Source organism: Pteronotus mesoamericanus, unplaced genomic scaffold (assembly GCF_021234165.1).
Source record: "Pteronotus mesoamericanus isolate MK-2021 breed Mesoamerican mustached bat unplaced genomic scaffold, CSHL_Meso_final scaffold_21, whole genome shotgun sequence".
Taxonomy (NCBI): Eukaryota; Metazoa; Chordata; class Mammalia; order Chiroptera; family Mormoopidae; genus Pteronotus; species Pteronotus mesoamericanus.
Genome location: NW_026555310.1, coordinates 97,356 through 120,400, shown reverse-complemented (window position 1 = coordinate 120,400; position 23,045 = coordinate 97,356). Strand labels below are relative to the sequence as shown.

The 23,045-nt window shown below is 37.7% G+C and overlaps 1 protein-coding gene and 1 pseudogene across 1 annotated transcript in view; both read right to left on the bottom strand.

The window, feature by feature from the left end:
• Positions 1-23,045, bottom strand: part of SARNP (SAP domain containing ribonucleoprotein) — a 51,660-nt gene that overhangs the window by 25,688 nt on the left and 2,927 nt on the right. The window contains exons 2-8 of the mRNA XM_054590984.1: positions 12,326-12,425; positions 10,428-10,474; positions 10,133-10,200; positions 6,562-6,613; positions 5,615-5,688; positions 4,846-4,874; positions 2,028-2,053 (exon numbers count right to left, since the gene is read on the bottom strand). Of these exons, the coding sequence (XP_054446959.1) occupies positions 2,028-2,053; positions 4,846-4,874; positions 5,615-5,688; positions 6,562-6,613; positions 10,133-10,200; positions 10,428-10,474; positions 12,326-12,425 (396 nt within the window). The remainder of the gene's footprint in view (positions 1-2,027; positions 2,054-4,845; positions 4,875-5,614; positions 5,689-6,561; positions 6,614-10,132; positions 10,201-10,427; positions 10,475-12,325; positions 12,426-23,045) is intronic.
• Positions 2-1,815, bottom strand: LOC129084785 (60S ribosomal protein L19-like; annotated as a pseudogene).

The window sequence follows — 23,045 nt, the reverse complement described above, 5'->3', positions numbered from 1 at the left end:
AAGGGGAACAAACAAACAAAAAACAAAAACAAAACAAAAAACCCTGTATTAAAAAAATCAAAACAGAAAATACAGAAAGCAGAAACTATGGCCCAAAAATAAGACTTAAATAAGCTTACAACATCAAAGATACCCTATGTGCCAAATTAGGAAAATAAGCAGCACCCATCCATGCCACTAGTTATTAAAAGGCCTCTTCTGGAGTGCAGTGAAAGATTCAGCCCTGCCTCCTGCATTCATTGAAAGTGGCAAGAGTTTAAATAGGGGATTTAAGATCAAAGTGGGAAAACTGCTAGAAAAAGCGAACAAATGTCTAAATCATCACCTCCAACATGTCCACCATTCACAGTCCAAAATCATTAATTCCTATAGTCTATGCAAATAGTTTTTAACTCTACTCCTGGCAAAAAGAATGATCACTACAGATCTACTTTCTTCAGAACACAAATCTATCACCAGTACTCTACTCAGTTTTCTTCATTTTTCCTGAAAGCCTTGATATATCAAGACATTATCATAAGGACATTTGGGACATTTTTTTTTAAATTAAGGTAGATAAGGGCTATTTTGAATGATTAATGTATGTAATTGCCAAGGCCACTATGTACAGGTTAAGAGAGGTGGGGCTTTATTTCTTGGTCTCTTCCTCCTTGGACAGAGTCTTGATGATCTCCTACTTCTGGACCTGGAGCCATTCTACACGGTGCTTCTGTGCTTCCTTGGTCTTAGATCTGCAGCTCTTAGAATGGTCAGCCAGAAATTTCTGTGTGCCTTGTCTGCCTTCAACTTGTGAATGTGTTCCATAAAAATCCATTTTTAAAAATTTTTTATTTTTAGAGAGAGGAAAAGGGAAGGAGAAAGGGAAAAAAACATCAATTAGCTGCCTTTTGCATGCCCCCAACTGGGGACCTGGCCCACAACCCAGGCCTAGGATGTGCCCTGACCAGGTACTGAACTCCTGACCTTCTGGTTGGTGGTATGAGGCCCAACTCTCTGAGCCACACCAGTCAGGGCAAGAATCCACTTGTTTCTGAACATGTTACCTCTCACTTTCAGGTATAGGCTGTGACACATGCGGTGGTCTTCTTAGATTCACAGTGTCTTCTGAGCAGCAGGCAAAGAATTCTCATCCTCCTCATTCAGGTTACCTTATCAGGCATTTGCGCAATGGCAGTACCCTTTGCCTTACCTTGCCCATATGCCTGCCCTTCTTGCAGGCCAAGGTGTTTTCCTGGCATCAAGCTCAAAATGGATAATCACAGTCTTCCGGATGATTAGTACATCTTTGACCAGCTTCCGCATCTGCTGATGGGAGTTGGCTTTGGCAACTTCCCTGGTCTTACTGGGAAGACCTTCTTTTTGCCAGAAAAGGACACTGGAGGTAAGTCTCTTGTGAAGCCTGAGCATACTCATGAGTGAGGCCACCGTAGCGAAAGTATTTTAGACATTTTCATTAAACTGTACCCCCAAGAGCAAGATTTCATAGAACTGAACATATTTTACCATATCCTGTTTCCATTTTCTAAACATGTTTACTAGTCACAATGGCCCAGAAGTGTCTTATTCTACTAGTCTTTACTTTCTGATTTTACATTTACTGGGTAGTCTTTAAAAACACCACTATCTATAAATAGAACTCATTAAATTGCTTTCATAGATTCTCTCGTGGTAATTAAGAATTAGACATCCAAAGCCATTTGACACAGCCTAAAACTTCATAAAGCAAAGAGTTACATGGACTGTGTCCTCTAACAAATCTATTCATTTTTTCAAGAGGAGTGGTGGGAAGGAAGATTGCTATAGCATTTTTTGAAGATGTGGCAATTCTCCTGACCTCTTAGTACCTCAAAAAATTCTTTTTATTAAGGACAAAAAAAAAAAAACCCAAAAACCACTACTGAAAACAGTCACCAAGCTCATATGATCTCAGAGTTTCCTCTGACCTGGAGAGGAGGAGGAGTCTCTAGCTTTAAAACTAACTGCAGAGTTAAGCTCTGGCTCTTAAGGTATAAGGAAAGATTTCTTACCACAGGCTTGGTGTCAGATGACAGGCCTAAAAAAGAAAAAAGTTTTATTTAATATTTTAAAAAGTCATAAAGGAAGTCTATAGTCTTCAAATCAAATTAGATAGCACAGAAATAGTATATAAGACAAATGTCCTTTATGGTGAGAAAGACAAGACAGATTGTATCCAAAGATCCTATCTGCATCTACCAAGAACATAAAAATGATATAGCCACTTTGGAAAACAGTTTGGCAGTTCTCAGAAAGTTACACACAGTTTATCATATGACTTGGCAATTCCATTCCTAGGTATACACAAAAAAAGAAACGAAAATATACATCCATACAAAAACTTGTCTATGAATGTTCACGGCAGCATTGTCCATAGTAGACAAAAAGTGAAAACCACCCAAATGAACCATCAGCTGATGTATGGATAGATAAAATGTGGTATATCCATTCAACAGAACATTATCCAACAATAAAAAGAAATGAAATACTGATACATGCTACAACACGGATGAACCCTGAACACACTATGCTAAGTGAAAGAATTCAGTCACAAAAAAACATAAATTATATGATTCCATTTATATAAACATAAATTTATATATATATAGAAAAAAAAAATCAGTGGTTGCTTGGGGGAAGGGGATGGAAAACAATTACTAATAGGTTCAGGGTTTCTTTTTTGGGTGACTGATATGTCCTAAAATTAGACTGTGATAATGGCGGCACAACCCTATCAACAACAACAACAACAACAACTACTGAATTATGTATTTTAAATGGATGAATTGTATGGTATATGAATTATATCTCAATAAGGCTGTTAAAATAAAGAGAGAGAAAAATGTCATATCTGGAAAAAAGAGCAGAGCTACTATCACTGAGTAAAAATTATGGCCTCTTGAAGACAATGTTCTGTACTGAAATTATCACTAAGCAAGTAGTAAATTGGCCTATAGGGTCAACCCTAATCTAGTCAATAATTATTTACTTAAGACTTTCAAAATTTTATTTTAAGCAATCTCCATTTTGTAATTGGTTCCCTAATAAACTTTTCTTTTTTAATTGAAAGAGAGAGAAACATCAATGTGCGAGAGATACACAGATTGATTACCTCTCGAACACCTGCAACCCAGGCATGTGCTCTGACCAGGAATCAAACCAATGACCTTTCAGTTCGCATGCTGCCACTCAATCCACTGAGTTACACCAGCCAGAGCCAACATTTTATGTATGAATTCAACTTTTACCACAACCAATGTACTAAGAACTATTAGGTGCTTTTATATTCTCACCCATAAAACTATATAATTCCTTTTACACGTTCTATTCTTTTAAGAGCTACTTTGTAGTTCTATGATGTCAGTTATATAATAACACTGTAAATGTTATATATACATTATTTTACTTTTTTGATTAGATTTCCTTTTCAGACTAGGAATTAATCTGAATTTTTTTTCTTTGTTCTTCAAATAGCACCATCTAATGTCTTTAGTAATTTTTGTTGTACTATCAGCAATCCTATTATATCTCTTGACATAACTAAAAGCCAGAAAATATCTTATTTCTAAAACACACAGTGATAGTAGCCAGAATTTCACTGGTCTTTAAAAAATAAAAACACAGCAAGTGGGTCAGTGGACTGAGCACCGGCCTGTGAACTGAAGGGTCACTGGTTCGACTCCCAGTGTAGGGCACATGCCTGGGTTGTGGGACAGGTCCATAATGGGGGTTGCTCAAGAGGCAACCACACACTGATGTTTCTCTCCCACTCTTTCTCCCCACTTTCCTTTTCTAAAAATAAAAAAAATCTTTAAAAAAATTAAAGAAAAACACTGCTTGAACTTTTAAAAAAATTAAAATAAAAAATAGAAAAACCACAGGGAAATACTTTAAGATCTTTGGAGGGCATTTTCTTAACATACTTGAAACTACTAGCAGATCACTAGGAGGACTGTATTGGATTAGGAAACTACACTGAAATTGTAAGTCTCCGAAAACAGGGATTGACTATGTGCTTTTAAAAAATAATAACTTTTTTCCTAATTTATCACAAAATGCACATTCATTGTAGAAATTCTAAAACAGAGACAAGCAGAAAGAAGTCACCCAAAACTCTACCTATCAGAGATAATGAGTATTAACAATTTAGCATATATCCTTCTAATCTTTTTCCTAGCCATACATGCACTTTTATTACTAAAATGGGAACACACTGCAAATTTTATACTTGCCTTTTTCACTTAATATCTTCACTTAATATTCTTCAACGTAATTTTTAACTTCTGCATGGTCTTCCACTACTCTATCGTATGCATTTACTTAACCAGTTCTCTACTGTATATCACATTATTTCCAGTTACTGACCACTATAATTACTGCATGATCATCCTTGTGGCTAAGTTTATAAGTATATCCAAGATTATTTCCTTGTAAATTCCTAAGAAGACAGTTGAGGTAAAAAAGATTCTCTTTCCCTACACTAGGTAGTATACCACTACACTAGGTAGTATAACACAGGACAGGTACACTCTAATTATATGCTGATTGGAGGCACCAGAATAAGCAAGGTACTAGAAACTTCTCTGAAAATGTCCAAGAGAAGAAAAACAAACGCTGGTACTTCTTCCTATTCTCTTAACTTCAGTACCCTCTCTAAATTCCCCAGAAAGGCTTAAGTATAGTTTTACCTAAAGCAAAGAAGTAAATATTATAATCTCTTTAAGGTTTCTAGAGCTAACAAGTTTACCTTAATTAGGAGAAATGAAATCTGTTGTGCCAGAAAATAAGACTGTAGAGGTAACTTTCTCAGAAGAGTCTCTGGATGCTTACCTTTTGATGAAACTGAAGAAATTCCAAATCTGTAGAAAGAAAAACAAGCTAAATTTTAGGAAGCTGTTCACACTCCTGGTCTCCGTGTCAAGTATACATATGGCACTTCTTGCTTGTGATCTCAAGCCTTGCAATCATTAGCTAATTTTAACAAGCCCATGAAAGAAGTCTCTTTTACTCTTTTTCTCACCAAGAGTCCAGATAATAAGCTAAAAGGAAGCCTTACCAGAATTGGAAGTAGCAGTTAGTTCCTGACCTCTACCTATTACAAATCCCTGCTTGATAATAAAAACCATTTATAGCAATGATATCCAAATCAAGAGGGTTCTGAATGGAGCAAAAAAAGTGTTTCTTTTCAGCAAGGCCTATATCCTACTTAGAGTCAATAATTATATTTATACCCTGGCTAGTGTGGTTCAGTGGGCTGACTGCTGGCCAGCAAAATGAAAGATTGCCAGTTCAATTCCCAGTCAGGGTATATGCCTGGGTTGCGGGCCAGGTCTCTGTCTAGGGGTATGTGAGAGGCAACCAATGGATGACTCCCTTGCACATCAATGCTTCTCTTCCTCTTTCCCCTTCCCTCTATCTCTCTCAAATAAATAGATAGGGAGGGGGGGAGGGAGGGAGAGAGGGAAGGAAGGAAGGAAGGAAGGAAGGAAGGAAGGAAGGAAGGAAGGAAGGAAGGAAGGAAGGAATTTCAAACCTAGGATCACAGCTCTTCACCTCCATACCAGTGCTATCTCAGGTTCAAAAGGCTGGGGACACTCACCTAGCTGCCCGAGCAGCTTTCTTACTCTCCAAGCTCACAGGTACATTGAATCGTTCAGCTCTCTTCTGCATTCTCTAAGTGATAATGGACAAAAGAAGGGGAAAATAAAAATTCAATTTCTGGTTTCCTTCTTTTAAGAGAAAAGTTGTTTAGAAGTGTGTTTCTTTAGAACATCAGGAATAATTTCTAAATTACATCAGGAGTAATGTCTAAACTGAGAATACTGACAATCCTAGAGGATATCAGGTTATAACCATCTGAGGACTTAACAGCCTTTTCCAAAAAGCAAACACAAAAAGACTATTATTACATTCATATCCTCTAAAACAAGAGAGAAGAAATAAAATAAAACCCACATTCTTCACGAAGCCAAGAAGACAAAAAGCAGTGTCTAGTTGACCTTTGAAAAGGGATCAAAGGAACAGCTTGGTTCCAACGCTGGTGGTACTCTTTCAGATAGAAATGAAGAGTGTTGTTCTATGCCACCTTTACTTTAAGGTACAAAAAAAAAACCAACCCAACACAGATCTTGGAACCTAATTTCAGAGATCTAAAGACAGAATCAAGAGAAATTTCAATCTCACTAGCTAGTGATTTATAACTTAAAGGTGACATCTTCCCTTGTTACTTTTCATCTCTTTCAAGACACAATCCTCCCAGACTCCAATCCTAGTTTGTAAACATCTGAAAGAGACTTACCACTAAGACCACAGTGCTATATACAAAAAGACTAGGGCTTCAAAGGTGACTATGCCAGCCCAAATATTTCCTCAAGTGCAGTTGGTGGAAAAATACATTAATACCAAAATTTGTCAATACTGATTGACAGGTAAATACTGATTTACAGAATGAGTAAATTTTTTAAAGTGATAATACAGATGGAATAAAGGGTAAGAAACAGAAAGATACAGAGAGACTGCTCTTCTACCAGGAAGCAAAATACCCACCTCAGTCTGTGGTATTTCAGATGTAATTTTTACCACTTTCTTTTCTGATGCCCTGGAGAAAAGAGATTTTTTAAATTAGAAAACTGATATTCTAACCCAGAACTTTAGAATTGTGTAAGAGTTTACCCAAATCATGTCCTCTGCACCATCTCTGTCTACCATCCACTAGACCAAAAAACTATAAAGCCCACTAGAACTTCAGTTCCTTGGACTGTCATCTATTTATAAGAGTTCAGTAACAGACTAAGCTACTTTGCTAAAGTATATGGAAGTTATTAGGAAAGAAGTCTGGTTAAATACATTGGGCTGAAGGGAAGTACTCAAAGGATACTGGAAACCATTCAATTTAGGAACTTTAAATTTAGTTCTGGACTAATAACTATGCCTCCAACCCTCATTTAAACACCAGCTCTCAATTTTCATCACAGAAACAATTAATGTGTGCTCCACAAGCTCTGTTTTTTTTCTTTTACAAATTCCTTATTCCTCCCATGGGGATTGTAGCTTCAGCTGGAACAAAGTGGGACAAATAAAATGCCAAAGGGAGTGCGGGGGGGGGGGAAGGCTAAAGGAGTCTGAATTAGGAAAACATGTTAAGTTACAAGTCAAAAGGCTTAAGAAAAAACAAAAGAGGGGGGACCACAGGGGCGGGAGACAAAGTTCGGAAGTACCCAGCATAAATGGAAAGGCATTAACCCTCCACCAAACAACTCCCATAAAACTGTGGGTCATAACCAGTCTCATTAAGGTCCCTCGTTTAGAGACATGGGCGGCTTTTGTTCCAATATCCCAGACACTTTTCCCATTTGATGCCCTGAAAGGTAGTAATGGTTTAATGGCATTTTCAGAGGAAGCAATTCTGGAACAGGAACTTACTCTCTCTCCCATCCTTTTGTTGGAGGTCCCAGAACTGACAAATAAGCAATGGGTGCCCCCTGCTGACCATAACTAAGTCCTACAATATTTAACTGATTTGACAAGGAAATAAAAAATAAAAATCAAACTGTTAGAACAGGAATATTTTTGGAGACACTCAAGCCAAAGATGACACAAGGGGACCTCCTTTTGAATGTTCAAAGGACCTGAGTTAGCCCTAAATATTCTGACTTTTAAAGAAAATCTGAATTCTTCCTATTTCCCGGTCACTCTTCCTTCCCAAACCCTCTGCCATGTTCAAGCAAAAAGGGACAATGAAGTTTAATGTTTTTCTTGAAGTCCAATGCCATTAAGAAAGCAGTTCTTTCCACCAGCCCCAGGTTAATGACTTCCTTCACATTCCTGTCTTAAACCACAATCATTGCAGTACACCTCAGCAAAAAGGGAACCCCAGAGAGGAAGCCTCCTCCTATTTCATTCTAATGCCCTCAGGCACAATTAAGCACAAGCAATAAAAACACATCACATTCTGGGACTCATGGGAAATTTCATCTCTTTACTGAAATTTCTCTCCAACCCACAGTCATATACAAAACACTATCTAAACTAAAGGGACCCAGAACCTTTCTGCACTGTAGATATTTAGTCTAACCATTACTTCCCTCTAAAAAACAAAATGACCACCTCCATACACATTCATCTTCCCTGTTTAGAAATTCATTAATAAAATTAAAATTCTTTAAAGGAATCACACATTTTACATATTCAAAGGATAATAAACTTCTATAAATTTTCAATTTCATTATTTTTAAATCACAAGCCAACTATCATTGTATTTACCTGATCTGCCTTCTTGCCCCAGAGGTCCCCAAAACATCTCTATTTATTTATTCATTTGTTTATTTTAGAGAGAAGGGAAGAGAGAAAAAGGAGGAAAGAATTATCAATGCGAGAGAGAAACACAGATCAGCTGCCTCTAGAATCCATTTAGACCGGGAACCAAACCAGCAATCTAGGCATGTGCCCTGACTAGAATCAAACCAGTGACCTCTTTGTTTGAAGGACAACACCCAACCAACTGAGCCACACCAGTCAGGGCAAAACATCTCTATTCTAAAGCTATCTCATAAGCCATTTTCTCAAAGCATTACATCTAGACACACACCTCTTATAATGGAAGATAACTAAAGGTTTTTGAAAGCAGTAATATGATAAAATCTAATAAAACATTAAATGCACATCCCCTGTGATGCAGCAAATCTAGGGATTTATCCTATGGACTTATTTGCGTAAGTATAAAAACACTTCCAGCATAAGGACATGCAGCACTCCATTTTTTGCTATTATAAACAGTCTAAATGCCCATCAGCAGGAAACTGGTGAAATTACTGTTCATCCCTGGAATGGAGTACTATTAGCTGCTAGAAAGAATATGGTTTTAAGCTGATAACTACTAAACATGCATAAATGTGCGCGAGTATTTCAGGGCCTATTTCACTATTTGCATAACTTTTACATATGTTTACAATTTCCCGTAATAACAAGCTGAAAAAAAAAAAGAGTCCTACGCTAATTAGGATAATTATCCCTATTTCACAGGATTGATTTGAAGATTAAATGAATATATATGTGAAACACTTAGAACCTTACCTAGTACATTAACTAACATTTAAATAAGAACATTACTGTATGATATAGATCTCCAGATATAAGGGGAAAAAAAAAATCAAGAAACCAACAATATATATAGTGTGCACATATTATCTGTATAAACATATATACACACACCATGTAAAACGTTACAAAAGAAGGTATTGAAAACCTCTAGGAAATCAGATAGAAGTGAAAACAAGGGGTACTTCAGGGTTCATACTGTTTAATTTTTTATTAGTCCACATATTACCTCAAAAATGTTAAAAAGGACTCAACTGTTCTTAATGTGGAGTATAAGATGGCCAGACATCTGTGGAAAGGGCCCCAAATAAAACATGTTTACGATAACACTGTGGGATAGTTTAAATAAATTCAGATCTGCCCTAGCCAGGTAGCTCAGTTGGTTAAAGCATCATGCAGAAACATCAAGGTAGTAGGTTTGCTCTCCAGCCAGGGCACATACAAGAATCAACCAATGAATATGTAAATAAGTGTAACAAACAACAGGTGTTTCTCTCTCTCCCCCCTCCCGCCCCCCTCCCAGTCCTCTCTCTCTAAAAATCAATAAATAAAAATTTAAAAATAAATAAATCAAGATCTACTTTCCACTTTAGTTCTTTGCCCTCCCCTACTCCCCTGTAAATCAAAAAGGAAGAGAGGACAGTGTTATCTGAGACACAAAAATCTCTGGTCAGCACCATCTTCCCTTACAAAATTCTTTATATGCAGAGAATCTGTATGATTTTCTATACAGAAAGAGAATCACTTATTATGGTGATACAACAAAGGCCAGGAGACCTACAATTGGTCTGGGCTTGAAGTCTCCTGATCCTAATCATCTATTACATAACCCAGAGACAAACTAGTTTGCTTCACTGAGACCATGTACTTGAAATGAAATAGACTCTTCTGAAAATATATAATCTAATGAGAAATTTTAAAATGCCATAAAAGGTAAACAAAGTGAAAACACTATGCCTCCCACCAAAAAACCCCCAGAACTATCTGCTCTGTACTCAGATTACAAAAAAGAAATAGTTACACATCAACAGTTTTTTCAGGGGGTTCTTCCTCTTTGACAGGCAGTTCTATGGGCTTTGGTTCTTCTTCCTAAAAACAAATGAAACAAGATGGTTCACATAAATCAAGAGTAAAAACCTGTCAACAGAGGAATATGAGAACTCTAAAATGAATCAGTCTTTCAGAAATGTAATTCCACCATGACGCTCCCCTAGTGAGTTAGCATTTAAGTCCTCTAATGATTGATGTGAAGCAATGGCCAAGGTAGTGGCACATTGCCAGGGCAGTCACTACTAGCCTTTCTCTTTCCAACTCACCTCTGTTTCATCTCCCAGTACATCTTCTTCATTTGCCTCCTCTTCAGCTAAAGAATATTAAAATATTCAGGTCAAGCGCTGCTACATAACCATATTGATTGCTGTACTCAGGCTAAAATTACAATCATTTTTCTTTCCCAAAATAAAATTCAATAATAAAGGCAGAACTAATGCTTACAAAATTTGCTCCATATGGAGATAAAACTGTTTTCTCTACCTAACATTAATATAAAGTTGAACTCCAGATGGACTGAAGAACTAAACTGATGAAGTCAAATTTAAACATTAATATAAAGTAATATGAAAGAACACCTTTAATATTTAGTGGTGGTAAAGGATTTCTTAAACAAAAAGAACAAAACCCAGAAGCAAAATCAATTATAAGAAAAATTTTAGATGTTTTAGAAACACCATGGAAAAAGAAACAAATGACAAAGAAGTTACTAGTGTCTAAGACCAACGAGGGAACAGTTACTAGAATATAAAAGAAATGGCTTGCAAACTCATAAGTGAATGTTGGAAACCCCAAGAAAATGAGTGAAGGAGAACCTCAAAGAACCATAAACACAAGAAATGTTTAAACTTTTTAATAATTAGAGAAATATAAATTGAAACAACCTACAGATTAGCAAAAAGTAGGGCACTTGATAGGATAGGACAGATTTGTGGAGGAGAAACAAGAACCCTCATACACTCTACAGATTTACAGAGCAATTCTGGAAAGCAATTTGGCAGTGCTTAGTCATGGTAAGTATACACTTTTATATAGGTATTTATTAGCAACCCTGAGTATATATCCCAGAAAGACTCTCATACAAGAATATTAAGGAACATCAAATAAGGAGTTCAGGAGGCAGTACAGATGTCTATCACTGGGTGAAGTAAAATGTGGTGGATTCTACACATTGTAGAACACTTTTCAGGAAATGGAATGAATATACTAGATGACAACACAGCCATAGGCCACAAAATATATCTTTAAAAAACAACAAAACAAAACAAAAACACAGCCCTGGCTGGTGTGGCTCAGTGGACTGAATGCCAGCTTGTGAAACAAAGGTTCACAGGTTCAATTCCCAGTGTAGGGTACACGCACAGGTTGCAGGTCTGGTCCCCAGCAGGGGGCACACAAAATGCAACCACATGTTGATGTTAATCACTTGCCTCCTGTACACACCCCAACTGGGGATTGACCCCACAACCTTTTAGTGTACAGGATGATGCTCCAACCGAGCCACCAGGCGCAGGCAATGAAATTGTTTTAAAAAAGGTGGAATTAGCCCCGCAGTGGAGTGAATGCTGGCCTGCAAACAGGTCGTCAGTTTGATCCCAGTCAGGGTACATGCCTAGGTTGCGGACCAGGTCCCTTGGAGGCATATGAAAGGCAACCAACCAAATGTTTCTCTTGCACATCATGTTTCTCTCCCTCTCTTTCCCCTTCCCTTCCTCTCCCTAAAAATAAATAAATAAAATCTTTAAAAAACAAAATAAAAAAATAAAAAGGCGGACTTAGAGAATATCAGAACTAGAGGGACCAGAGGTTACCTAGGTTTATGAATTTCAAGGGTAGAGACACTTGTCCAGAGTTACCCAGTATATTTCTGGCACAAGAGGAATTGGAATTCAAATCTTCCAATTCTCAGGCTAACGATACTTGTTTTTAACCATACTTCCTTTTAAATAATTTGCTGAAATAAAATTACAATGTATTAAAAGGGGGGGAAGGAGCATTTCTTTGCATTATAACCACTGTTCTGGATAAACAAGAGTTTTCTTGGTATAGTTAATTAAGCGTTTATGCCACCAACAATGTAAAGGAAAAGAAGAAATCTTCCATACAGCAGAACTTAGAAATTAATACCCTTAATCACACCACTCTGCCTCCACAAAGCACTTACCATGCTCTTCAAGATAGGCCTGGAGCCTGTTGATGAGATCTTGTTTTATTCCCTTGGTCTCCAAACCACGAGCAAGACATTCCTGCTTTAGTTCAGCAAGCTGAGAAAAAAAAGAGTAAAACTTTTCCTTAGTTAATACAATGAAACTAGTGAAAAAAAAGAGAGGTACAGTTGACCCTTGAACAATGTAGAGTTAGAGGTGCTGATGCCCCATGTAATCGAATATACAGATATAAATTCTGAATCCCTCAAAATGTAACTACGGCCTTGCCCAGTGTGGCTCAGCTGGTTGGAGCATCATCCTGTACACCAAAAGGTTGGGGGTTCGGTTCCTGGTCCAGGTACCATATGGGAGGCAACCAACTGATGTTTCTTTCTCATATCGATGTTTCTCTTTCTCTCTCTCTCAAATCAATAAACATATTTTAAAGAAGAAAAACCAACATAAATACTAATAGCCTACTGCTGACTGGAAGCCTTACTTACATAAATAACACATATTTTGTACATTATTATATACTATATTCTTACAATATACTAAGCTAGAGAAAATGTTATTAAAAAATAATAAAATATACTTACAGTACCGCAAATATTTATTGAAAAAAATCCAAGTATAAGTGGACCTGAACAGTTCAAACCCATATTATTCAAGGGTCAACTGTAGTTCTCACAAAAAAGAAAAAGAAAGTTCAATCCCAAACAATTGCTCTTAATCCCACCAAGCCTCTAGGTCCATGAAGATAGTTTACTTCTTTCTAATATTCAATATGTAAGAGGACTTTTCTAACACATGATGAATAAACATCCTACTTTAATAGAATTCTGATCTATTCATGCAACTACTTATTATTACAAATCTTTAGTGTTTTTGATAGAAAAAAGATTTCTCTGCCCCCAAAATTATTGTACCAGCTAATGGAAAAAAATTAATCTTTAGGTATAAAATCTAATTATCTAAAAGCAGATTCTTCAGTTATTCCAGATCTTTTACTGAAACATACCATAAATATGCATTCAAGTCTGATCACTGTAGATTCAGGTAAATGCGTTAGCCAGCTTAATGTCAACAATGAATCAATTAAAACACCTATGTCAAAATGGAAAAAAATATCGAAATGCATACCACAGAATTCTGTTGAAGATTTTAAAAATCAGTACTTGACTAAAGATGTAACAGGTATGCTTACCAAGTTTGCAGATAACAGAAGGAGGAAGAATTGATGGATTACTGACAGAACTAAGCTAAGGGCAAGGGAAGAGCTCTTCAGGAAGAACAATGAATCAAAAAAAAAAAAGATTCAATTTAGAAGAAATAAGATATACCTATAAAGTACTATAATTATATTTGAAACTTAAATTGTTCTAAAACCAGATGAGCAAGATCGGGCTCAACAGTAACTCAAAGGATAAAGACCCCAGGGTTTTAGATGATTAAGCGCAGAGGGTTAATATGATTTGCTACCAAAGTAATTCTAGGTTATGGTTAATTGAAGAACAGAATATATTTAATGATGCAACAGACTTGTTGGGCTCCAGACTCTTATTTTAAGAAGCATGAGAACATGCTAATAGAAAACAAGAAGGAAAAGGGAGGCTCCAGAAACCCTATATGCAGATCAGTGCACAAATATCATAGATGTTTGGCCTGAAAGATTTTACTTGTTCTGAGGTATAGTTTATAGACCAACCAGTAGAAGTTAGAAAGCAGATTCCTATAGGAGAAAGAACTTTACAATTAAGAGAATATGCTGGGCATCTCTAGGTTTTTCAAAACAGAGAACCTGAAAATGGAGAGAGGAAGCTTTTTTCCCTCCCAACAATAACTGGTCAGGTCGAACATTCAGCTGAGTGGGACGAGCAGGCAGCAATAATATAGGGTAGAGTGCAAGTAGATTTACAATTGTATGTGAAACAGAGTTTATGCGTGTACTGTTATTTATTATTGTATTTTCCATAAGAACTGCAGACCTACTTTGGCCCCATCCTGTATGTAGAGATTTGACCTACTAAACAAGCCAATAGCACCCTCTACTGAGAAACATGGTAGATAATCACCCATTAAAAGTGTGGAGTGGCAGGGAGGTGACTCCAACTGAAGAGGCCTACACAGAATGAGGGCCATGCAGCTTTCCCAGGCACTGATTCACTCCTTTAGCTCAACCAACTGCCTGGAAGCGCTCTAGAGAATCTAGTGGCCGAGGAACAGAAACTCTTTCAGGCTATCAACAACCTTCCGGGTGTACTCCTAAGACAGGGGAACCCACAACATTCTGTATAAACTGACGACAGCACTGTGGGCACTGTGTCTGGGAGGCACCACCTACAGTCTGTATTGCTTTGGCTGGGCTTCCTTCCCCAACAAAAGTGAGACTACGAAGCCTGCAGACTTGAAGAACAAGCATTAATACATATGCAGACTTCTTGGGAGGGGATGGCAAGAGGAGTGTGGAGTGTGGCTGCAGAGGCTAACATGGCCTCTGAAGCCAGACTACCTGGGTTTAAATTCCAGCTTTACCACTAACAGCTGTGTAAACTTAAGTAAGTAACAATCTCTCCGTGCCTCAGTTTCTCATGAAATAGGGATAATGAAACAGTACCTTTACCAGAGTTGTTATGAAGATTAAATCACTAAGTATTTATAAAGCATTTATTGTAGAATAGTGCTTGGCACCTAGTAAGTACTTTGTAAGTGTTAGACACTGGGTGGGAAATGAGACAAGATTAGACTTGAATAGCATTAATCTAGAATTTAGACTCTAAGTGACCTCTAGGTTCATTTCTTAAGAATCCTGATTTTTCCCACCTTGGTACTTTAATCCTTTTGGCTTCCTGAAGTACAAGTATTGCATTTTAGTTATACTTTTAAAAGGTTTTTGACTTACTATATAAATAGTAGTATGTTCACACAGAATTTGAAAATTCTGAAAAGTATAAAAGAAAATAAGTTTTAGGTAATCCCAGAACCTAGAGATCACCTAACATTTTATTTATTTTTAATATATATTTTATTGATTATGCTACTACAGTTTTCCCAATTTTTCCCCCTTTGCCCCCCTCCACCCAGTATCCCCCATTCCCTACAGCAATCTCGTGCCTTAGTCCATGTCCATGGGCTACTCCATTTCCTATACTGTTCTTAATATCACTCTGTCTATTCTATACCTACCAATTTGTAGTTCTTAATCCCTGCACCTTTTCCCTCATTCTCCCCCTTCCCCTTCCCAAATGATAACCCTACAAATGATCTCCCTACCTATGATAGTTTCTGTTCTGCTTGTTTGCTTAGTTTTTTAGATTCAATTGTTGATAGTTGTGGATTTGTTGCCATTTTCATGTTCATAGTTTTGATCTTTTTCTTAGATAAGTCCCTTTAACATTTCATATAATGAGGGCTTGGTGATGATCGACTCTTTCAGCTTTACCTTGTCTGGGAAGCACTTTATCTGCCCTTCCATTCTAAATGACAGCTCTGCTGGACACAGTAATCTAGGTTGTAGGTCATTGCTTTTCATCACTTGGAATACTTCTTGTCAGTCCCTTCCTGCCTGCAAAGTTTCTTGAGAAATAAGGTGAGTGTCTTATGGGAACTCCTTTGCAGGTAACTATCTGCTTTTCTCTTGCTCTTTTTAAGATTCTCTTTATCTTTAGCCTCTGGCATTTTAATTATGATTTAACGAAATGGTTCTGTGTGTCCATCTTGTTTGGGATCCTCTGTGCTTCCTATATACTATTTCCTTCACCAAATTAGGTAAGTTTTCTTTAATTATTTTTTCAAGTAAGGTTTCAATTTCTTGCTCTTTCTGTTCTCTTTCTGGCACGTCTCTGATGTGAATGTTGGTACATTTGAAGTTGTCCCAGAAGTTCCTTAGCCTTTGTTTTTAAACTCTTTTCTTCTTCTTGCTGGTCTGATTGAATGTTTTTTTATGTTCCAAATTACTGATTTGACTCTTGGCTTCACCCAAGCCACTGTTGGTTTCCTGTAAATTCTTTATTTCATTTAGTGTAACCTTCATTTCCACCTGGGTCTTCTTTATGTTGTTAAAGTACCCAGTGAGTTCCTTGAGCTTCCCAATAACCAGTGTTTTGAACTCTGCATCTGATAGATTGCTTATCTCTATTTTGTTTAGTTCTATTTCTGGAGTCTTGTTCTGTTCTTTCATTTGGGACATATTTCTGTGTCTCCTCATTTTGACAGCCTCTGTGTTTGTTCCTATGTATTAGGTAGAGCTGCTTTGACTTCCATCTTATTAGTGCAGCCTATTGTAGAAAAGCACACATGTGCCCTGGTTGGTGTGGCTCAGTGGACTGAGTGCTGCCCTGCAGACCAAAGGGTGGCTGGTTTGATTCCCAGTCAGGGCACATGCCTGGACTGTGGGCCAGGTCCCCAGTGGGGGGTGCACAAGAGGCAACCAAACACTGATGTTTCTCTCCCTCCCTTCCCCTCTCTATGAAAATAAATAAATGAAATCAGAAAGAAAGGGAGGGAGGCATGGAGGGAGGGAGACGCGCACACACATAAGTTGGATGGGGCAGAGCCTTAGGTAATCACCAGGGTGGGGCAACCCGTGTGAACCAGGCTGATGGAGTCTAAGATACGAGGTCTCCACTCTGTGGCTCCATGTGGGGGAGGGCTCAGAAAAGGGACAATGGTCAATGCCTGGCCTCTAGGGTTTTGTCCAGGAGGAAGCTGTCCCCTGGCACTCACCCTGATATCAGACACTTCAGTTTCTCCCTGTGTGCCACTGGTGCCTCTCCAGCTGCTGCCCTGGTGCTGGATCCCAGAGGAAGTCAGTCTGCATTAATTCCTAAGTACGTTTCTGGCCCTTTAAGAGACACCTGAGAATCCCACAGTTTCTTCCACCACCCAACCTCCACTGGTTTTTACAGCCAGAAGCTATAGGGACTTAGCTCCCTGACACTGGAATCCTGGGCTGGGTGGTATGGTTTGGAGCTGGGATCTCCTCCTGTTCCCAAAGGTATACCTCCTAATTTTTACCCCCACATGTAGGTGTGGGACTACCTGTTCAGCGTCTCCACCCCTCCTATCCCTCTGGATGAATGTGACTTCTTTAATTCCTTGGCTGCTGGACTTTCACACAGCTTGATTTTCTGATGATTCTGGGTAATAGCTGTTTTATATTTCAGTTGCAATTTTTGCTATGGCTGTGTGAGACAGCGAGCCATGTTTACCTATCTCCATCTTGACCGGAAGTCATAACATTTTGAGAGAGAGAGACAGACAGAGAGAGAGAGTGTGTGTGTGTATTTAAGTGGTGCTGGTTGTTTGTCTGCAAAGCCATACAGCTTTTCCATTTTCCGTAACTCCTCATTTTTCCCAGAAGCTTCAACCCTCCCCCCTCCCCCAGTTTAAGTAACATTTTTGGTAAATAGGCAATTCAGAGTTCACCTTTCTAATAAGAGAGCCGTTTCCCCCTTCTTCCATCCCAAAATTGTACCTAGGCAAAAGTTTACAAAAACTTCCAAATGAAAAGGAAATGTGCAGTCAGAGATGGTTTTTGCACAGGGTGCTGATCTAATATAGTCTAATCTAGACTTGGAGCTGTCAGAATGGTACAGCTGGTTGTTTACATGGGTACTATTCATCACTGCTGACCACTGACCTTACCACTGCCTTTGGTCACTGAAATCTCAGCCCCCCACTGGCTCCCAGTTCCTAACTTCGAGTCTATGGTTTATTCAGCAGTCTTCTCAGCACCTCCATTTCCCTTCCCTGGTCAAATAAAAATGTTACATGTGGTTTTTACATATCATAACTATATAAAGTATAATATTACTTTAGTTATTTTATGTTGGGTTCTGCTCATACACTAGGACATAAATTTCAAAGGGAATACAGATGAGTGAAAACACAAAACAGCTGAAAATGAAGTCATTGCTTCTAGCACATTTCCTTTATGTTAATTATGTTAATAGTAAATACAATTACTTATTTATACAATTATGTATAATAATAGTATCTTATACTATAATAGTAAATAGTATAATAGTAAATTATACTATTTTTTAGGATACAACTATGTTAATAGTAAAACAAAAATCTTTTAGAGACTCAATAACTAACTTATAATATCCAATCTTACCCATTTTGATATGCATTTAACTTTAAAATATTTTAAATTAGCACATTTAAAAAGCAAATTATATTGAGTGGGTTGTATGGTATGTGAGCTATATTTCAATAAGACTATTTTAAAAAACAAAGTTATAGAACACTATACAGCCCACTAACTTTAATGTTATTGTAAAAAATAATGCACACGCACACACACATCCCACACTCTACATGATGTATATATACAAGATGCCTGGACAAGAGACAGGTAAGTTAACACTGGGAAGAAGTAGTTTGTTAAGGACAAGGGAAGGAAGAAAACTCTTTACCATATACCTTTTTGTGCCTTTAGAATTGTGAACTTGTACATGAATGACCTATTTAAAAATTAATTTCCAAAAATTTTATTTTTCAGTACCAATAAGGCATTTTCCATTCTATCTATCCAACCTACAGAGAAAAAAAATCAATGCACTACATAATACAGTTAACACTAATCATTTATTTCCCTGTGATTTCTTCTATTTGCTAATCTTGAATTTTGATTCAAAGCTTTTTCATATGTTATCTCTTGATATGGTTTGTAACTCTTTGAGGGCAGAGACATTTCATATTATTTTTAACATTTCACACAACAGAAGCTCAAATTTATTTTTAAGTACTAATACATGCTAAACTTTGAATGTTATTTCCTCATTTAATCCTGACAACAAACCTAAATAGTTGGTATTATGATCCTATCTTAAAAGTTAAGAAACTAAGGCTTAAAAAAATTCAATAATTTTCTCGAAAATCATACAGGTAGAAAATAGTGGATCCAATGTGTCAGCTCAGGTCTCCTGATTTAAACCCAATCTTAACTACCAAGATGCCAACACTGCTCTCATGTGCACACTCTAACTCTCCATTTTCCTCTTAATCCCTTCTCCTCAGCCTCCTTGCTAGCTCACTAGCTGCTTCTTTCACTCAACCCTGTAAATACCAATATTACTAAGATTCCTTCTTTGGCTTTCTCATTCCACTTGCATTAACAGCTTTTTACTTCCCAGAATCAAATCACCAGCAAATCCTATCAGCTCTAACTTCAAAATATATTTAAAATCTAATCCCTTCTGGTGTTTTTTTTAATCCGATTATTGTAAAACTTCTGCAGCCCTTGCACCTTATTATAGTACATTCTTAACAGGGTAGTCAAAGTGATCTTTTGAAAATTTAAGTCAGAACATGTCATTCCTCTATTCAAGACAGAGACCTAACAGTTATCTACAAGGCCCTCTTATAACACTGTGCACAAGGTTCGCTCCTTTACCTCCTCTAAGTCTCTGCTTAAACATCACCTTTTTCACTGAGGCCTTCCCAAGTCACCCTATTTTAAATTACAACAGCTGTACTCCCTATCCTGTTTTCCTATTTTTCTGTACAGGCTTTATCACTATTTGACATACTATAAATTTTACTTTATTGTGCCTTCCCCCAGTAAAACACAGGCTCCACAACAGCAAGAATTTTGTCTGCTTTGCTCATTGCCGTATCTCCAGCACCTATGTTAGCAGGCACATGGTAGGCACTGCATAAATTTTTTTTTAATAAGTCCCAAACCTTTAATATCAGCTCTCAACTCTTGAGCAGAAGACCCACATTTCCAAATGACTACTAGACATCTCCAAGTGTATGTCTCAAAGACACTTAAGCCCAAAACTGAACTTATATTCTCTACTGCACAAAGTTGGCTTCTCTTCCTCCCAACCTAAAGGTATCACTACTCAAACTTGGAGTCATCTTTCATTACACCCACATCTAACTGGCCTATAAATATTTAAAATTCTATATCCCAAATCTCTTTTAAATTCATTCCTTTCAAAGTAGCCACTACCTTACTTCAAGTCTTACTAAGTTTATTCACTTTACAACTATTGAGTACCACATGCATGTCAAGCATTATTTTTTATATAGAGGAATAATCATAAGCAAAACAAGAGAGTTCTTGCCCATAGGAAGCTTACAATTTAGTAGGGAAACAAAGCAGTCAATGATTACATATGTAATACTTAACTGATTTTTTTTTTTAAAGTAGAGTCTTATGAAGGAATTTAAAAAGTGGTCTGATAGCAACAAGAAAAATAAAGTACCTAGGAATAAACTTAACCAAGGAGGCAAAAGACCTGTACTCAGAAAACTACACAACACTGAAGAAAGAAATTAAGGAAGACACAAATAAATGGAAGCATATACCGTGTTCATGGATCGGAAGAATTATCATCAAAATGTCCATACTACCCAAAGCAACTTATAGGTTTAACACGATCCCTATTAAAATACCAATGATGTACTTCACAGATATTGAACACTTAAAAAATTTATATGGAATCATAAACGACTCCAAATAGCTGCAGCAATTTTGAGAAAGAAGAACAAAGTAGAAGGGATCACAATACCCGACATCAAACTATATTACAAGCCCACTGTAATCAAAACAGTCTGGTATTGGCATAAAAACAGACATATGGACCAATGGAACAGAATAGAAAGCCCAGAAATAAACCCATGTCTCTGTGGTTTCGACAACGGGGGCAGGGCATAAAATGGAGTAAAAATAGCCTCTTCAACAAATGGTGTTGGGAGATCTGGACAGCTACACACACAAAAAAGAAAACTGACCAACAATTTACACCATACACAAAAATAAACTCAAGATGGATAAAAGACTTAAATGTAAGTCATGACACCATAAAAGTCCTAGAGGACAACATAGGCAGGAAAACTGTCAGATATTCCAAGCAGCAATATTTTCACCTATATGTCTCCTAGAGCAAGGGACATAAAGGAAAGAATAAACAAATGTGACTTCATTGAAATAAGAAGCTTCTGTGCGGCTAAGGAAAACATCAGGAAAATGAAAAGAGAACCAACCGTATGGGAAAATATATTTGCCAATGATACCTCGGACAAGGGTTTCATCTCCAAAATATATAAAGAACTCACAAGACTCCACTCCAGGAAGACAAACAATCCAATTAAAAAATGGGCAAAGGACCTGAACAGACACTTCTCCAAGGAGGACATATACAGGGCCCAGAGACATATCAAAGGATGCTCAGCATCACTAGCCATCAGAGAGACACAAATTAAAACGACAATGAGATATCACTTTACACCAGTCAGAATGGCCATCATTAACAAATTAACAAACAGCAAATGCTGGTGAGGTTGTGGAAAAAAGGGAACCCTAGTACACTGTTGGTGGGAATGCAGACTGGTGCAGCCACTGTGGAAAACAGTTTGGAATTTCCTCAAAAAGCGAAAAATGGAACTACCTTTTGACCCAGCAATTCCACTGCTGGGATTATACCCTAAGAATCCTGAAACGCCAATTCAAAAAAACCTACGCACCCCAATGTTCATAGCAGCACAATTTACAACAGCCAAGTACTGGAAGCAACCTCTGTGCCCATCAATAAATGAGGGGATCAAAAAACTACGGTACATTTACACAATAGAATACTACAGAGCAGAAAGAAGGGAAATCCTACCCTTCTCAACAGCGTGGATGGAACTGCAGAGCATTATATGCTAAACGAAATAAGCCAGGGGGTGAAAGACAAATACTGTATGATCTCACCTGTATCTGGAACCTAATCAACATAACAAACAAGCAAGAAAAATATGACCAGCAACACTGAAAGAAAAAACAAACTGATAGTAAGGGGTGGGGAGGGGAGGGGAGTAGTGTGGAAAAGAAGGGGAATGGTCAAGTCAAAGAACAAGTATCTTTAGGACCCATGGACAAAGCCAAAGTGGGGAACGATTGAGGATGGGAGGTGGGAGTGCGTAGGGCAGGGGAAAGTGGTGGTGGGAAACAAATGTACTTGAACAATTAAAAAAATAAGTTAAAAAAGGCTACATAAATAAATAAATGATCTGACCATGTGTGAATAGGGAGAACCTAGCCTACCTAAGGGTTCCTTAGGTAGATGACTGACATCTGAACAACTAGCAGTTAGATGAAGATGTGGAGAATGGGGGTAGCAGGAACACTGCAGCCAAAAGCATGCTGTAAGCCTGAAGGGGTGCCCAAACTACAGCCACTGGGCCACATGCGTCGCAGAATGGCTATGAATGCAGTCCAACACAAAATCATAAATTCAGTTAAAACATTATGAGATTTTTTTGTGATTACATGTCATGATGTATTTAATGTATAGCCCAAGACAACTTTTCTTCTCCCAGTGTGGCCCAGAGATGCCAAAGTGTGGACACCCCTGTAAGGGTTCTGAGTTCTGAGGTAAGGAGTACATGACAATTAAGAAGATGAATTTTGGCCCTGGCTGTGGTGGCTCAGTGGATTGAGTTCCAGCCTGCAAAACAAGGGGTCACTGGTTTGATTCCCGGTCAGAGCACAGGCCTGGGTTCTGGACAGGTCCCCTATGCAGGGCACACAAGAGGCAGCCACACATTGATGTTTCTTTCTCTTTCTCCCTCCCTTCCACTTTAAAAATAAATAAATAAATAAATAAATAATCTTTGGGAAAAAGCTCTTAAAAAAAAAAAGAGAACATGAATTTTGAAGACACACTGCCTGGATTTGATCCACCACTCATTAATTAGTTGTGGGACCTAAGGCAAGTTACTCAGTTAATCTCTCTG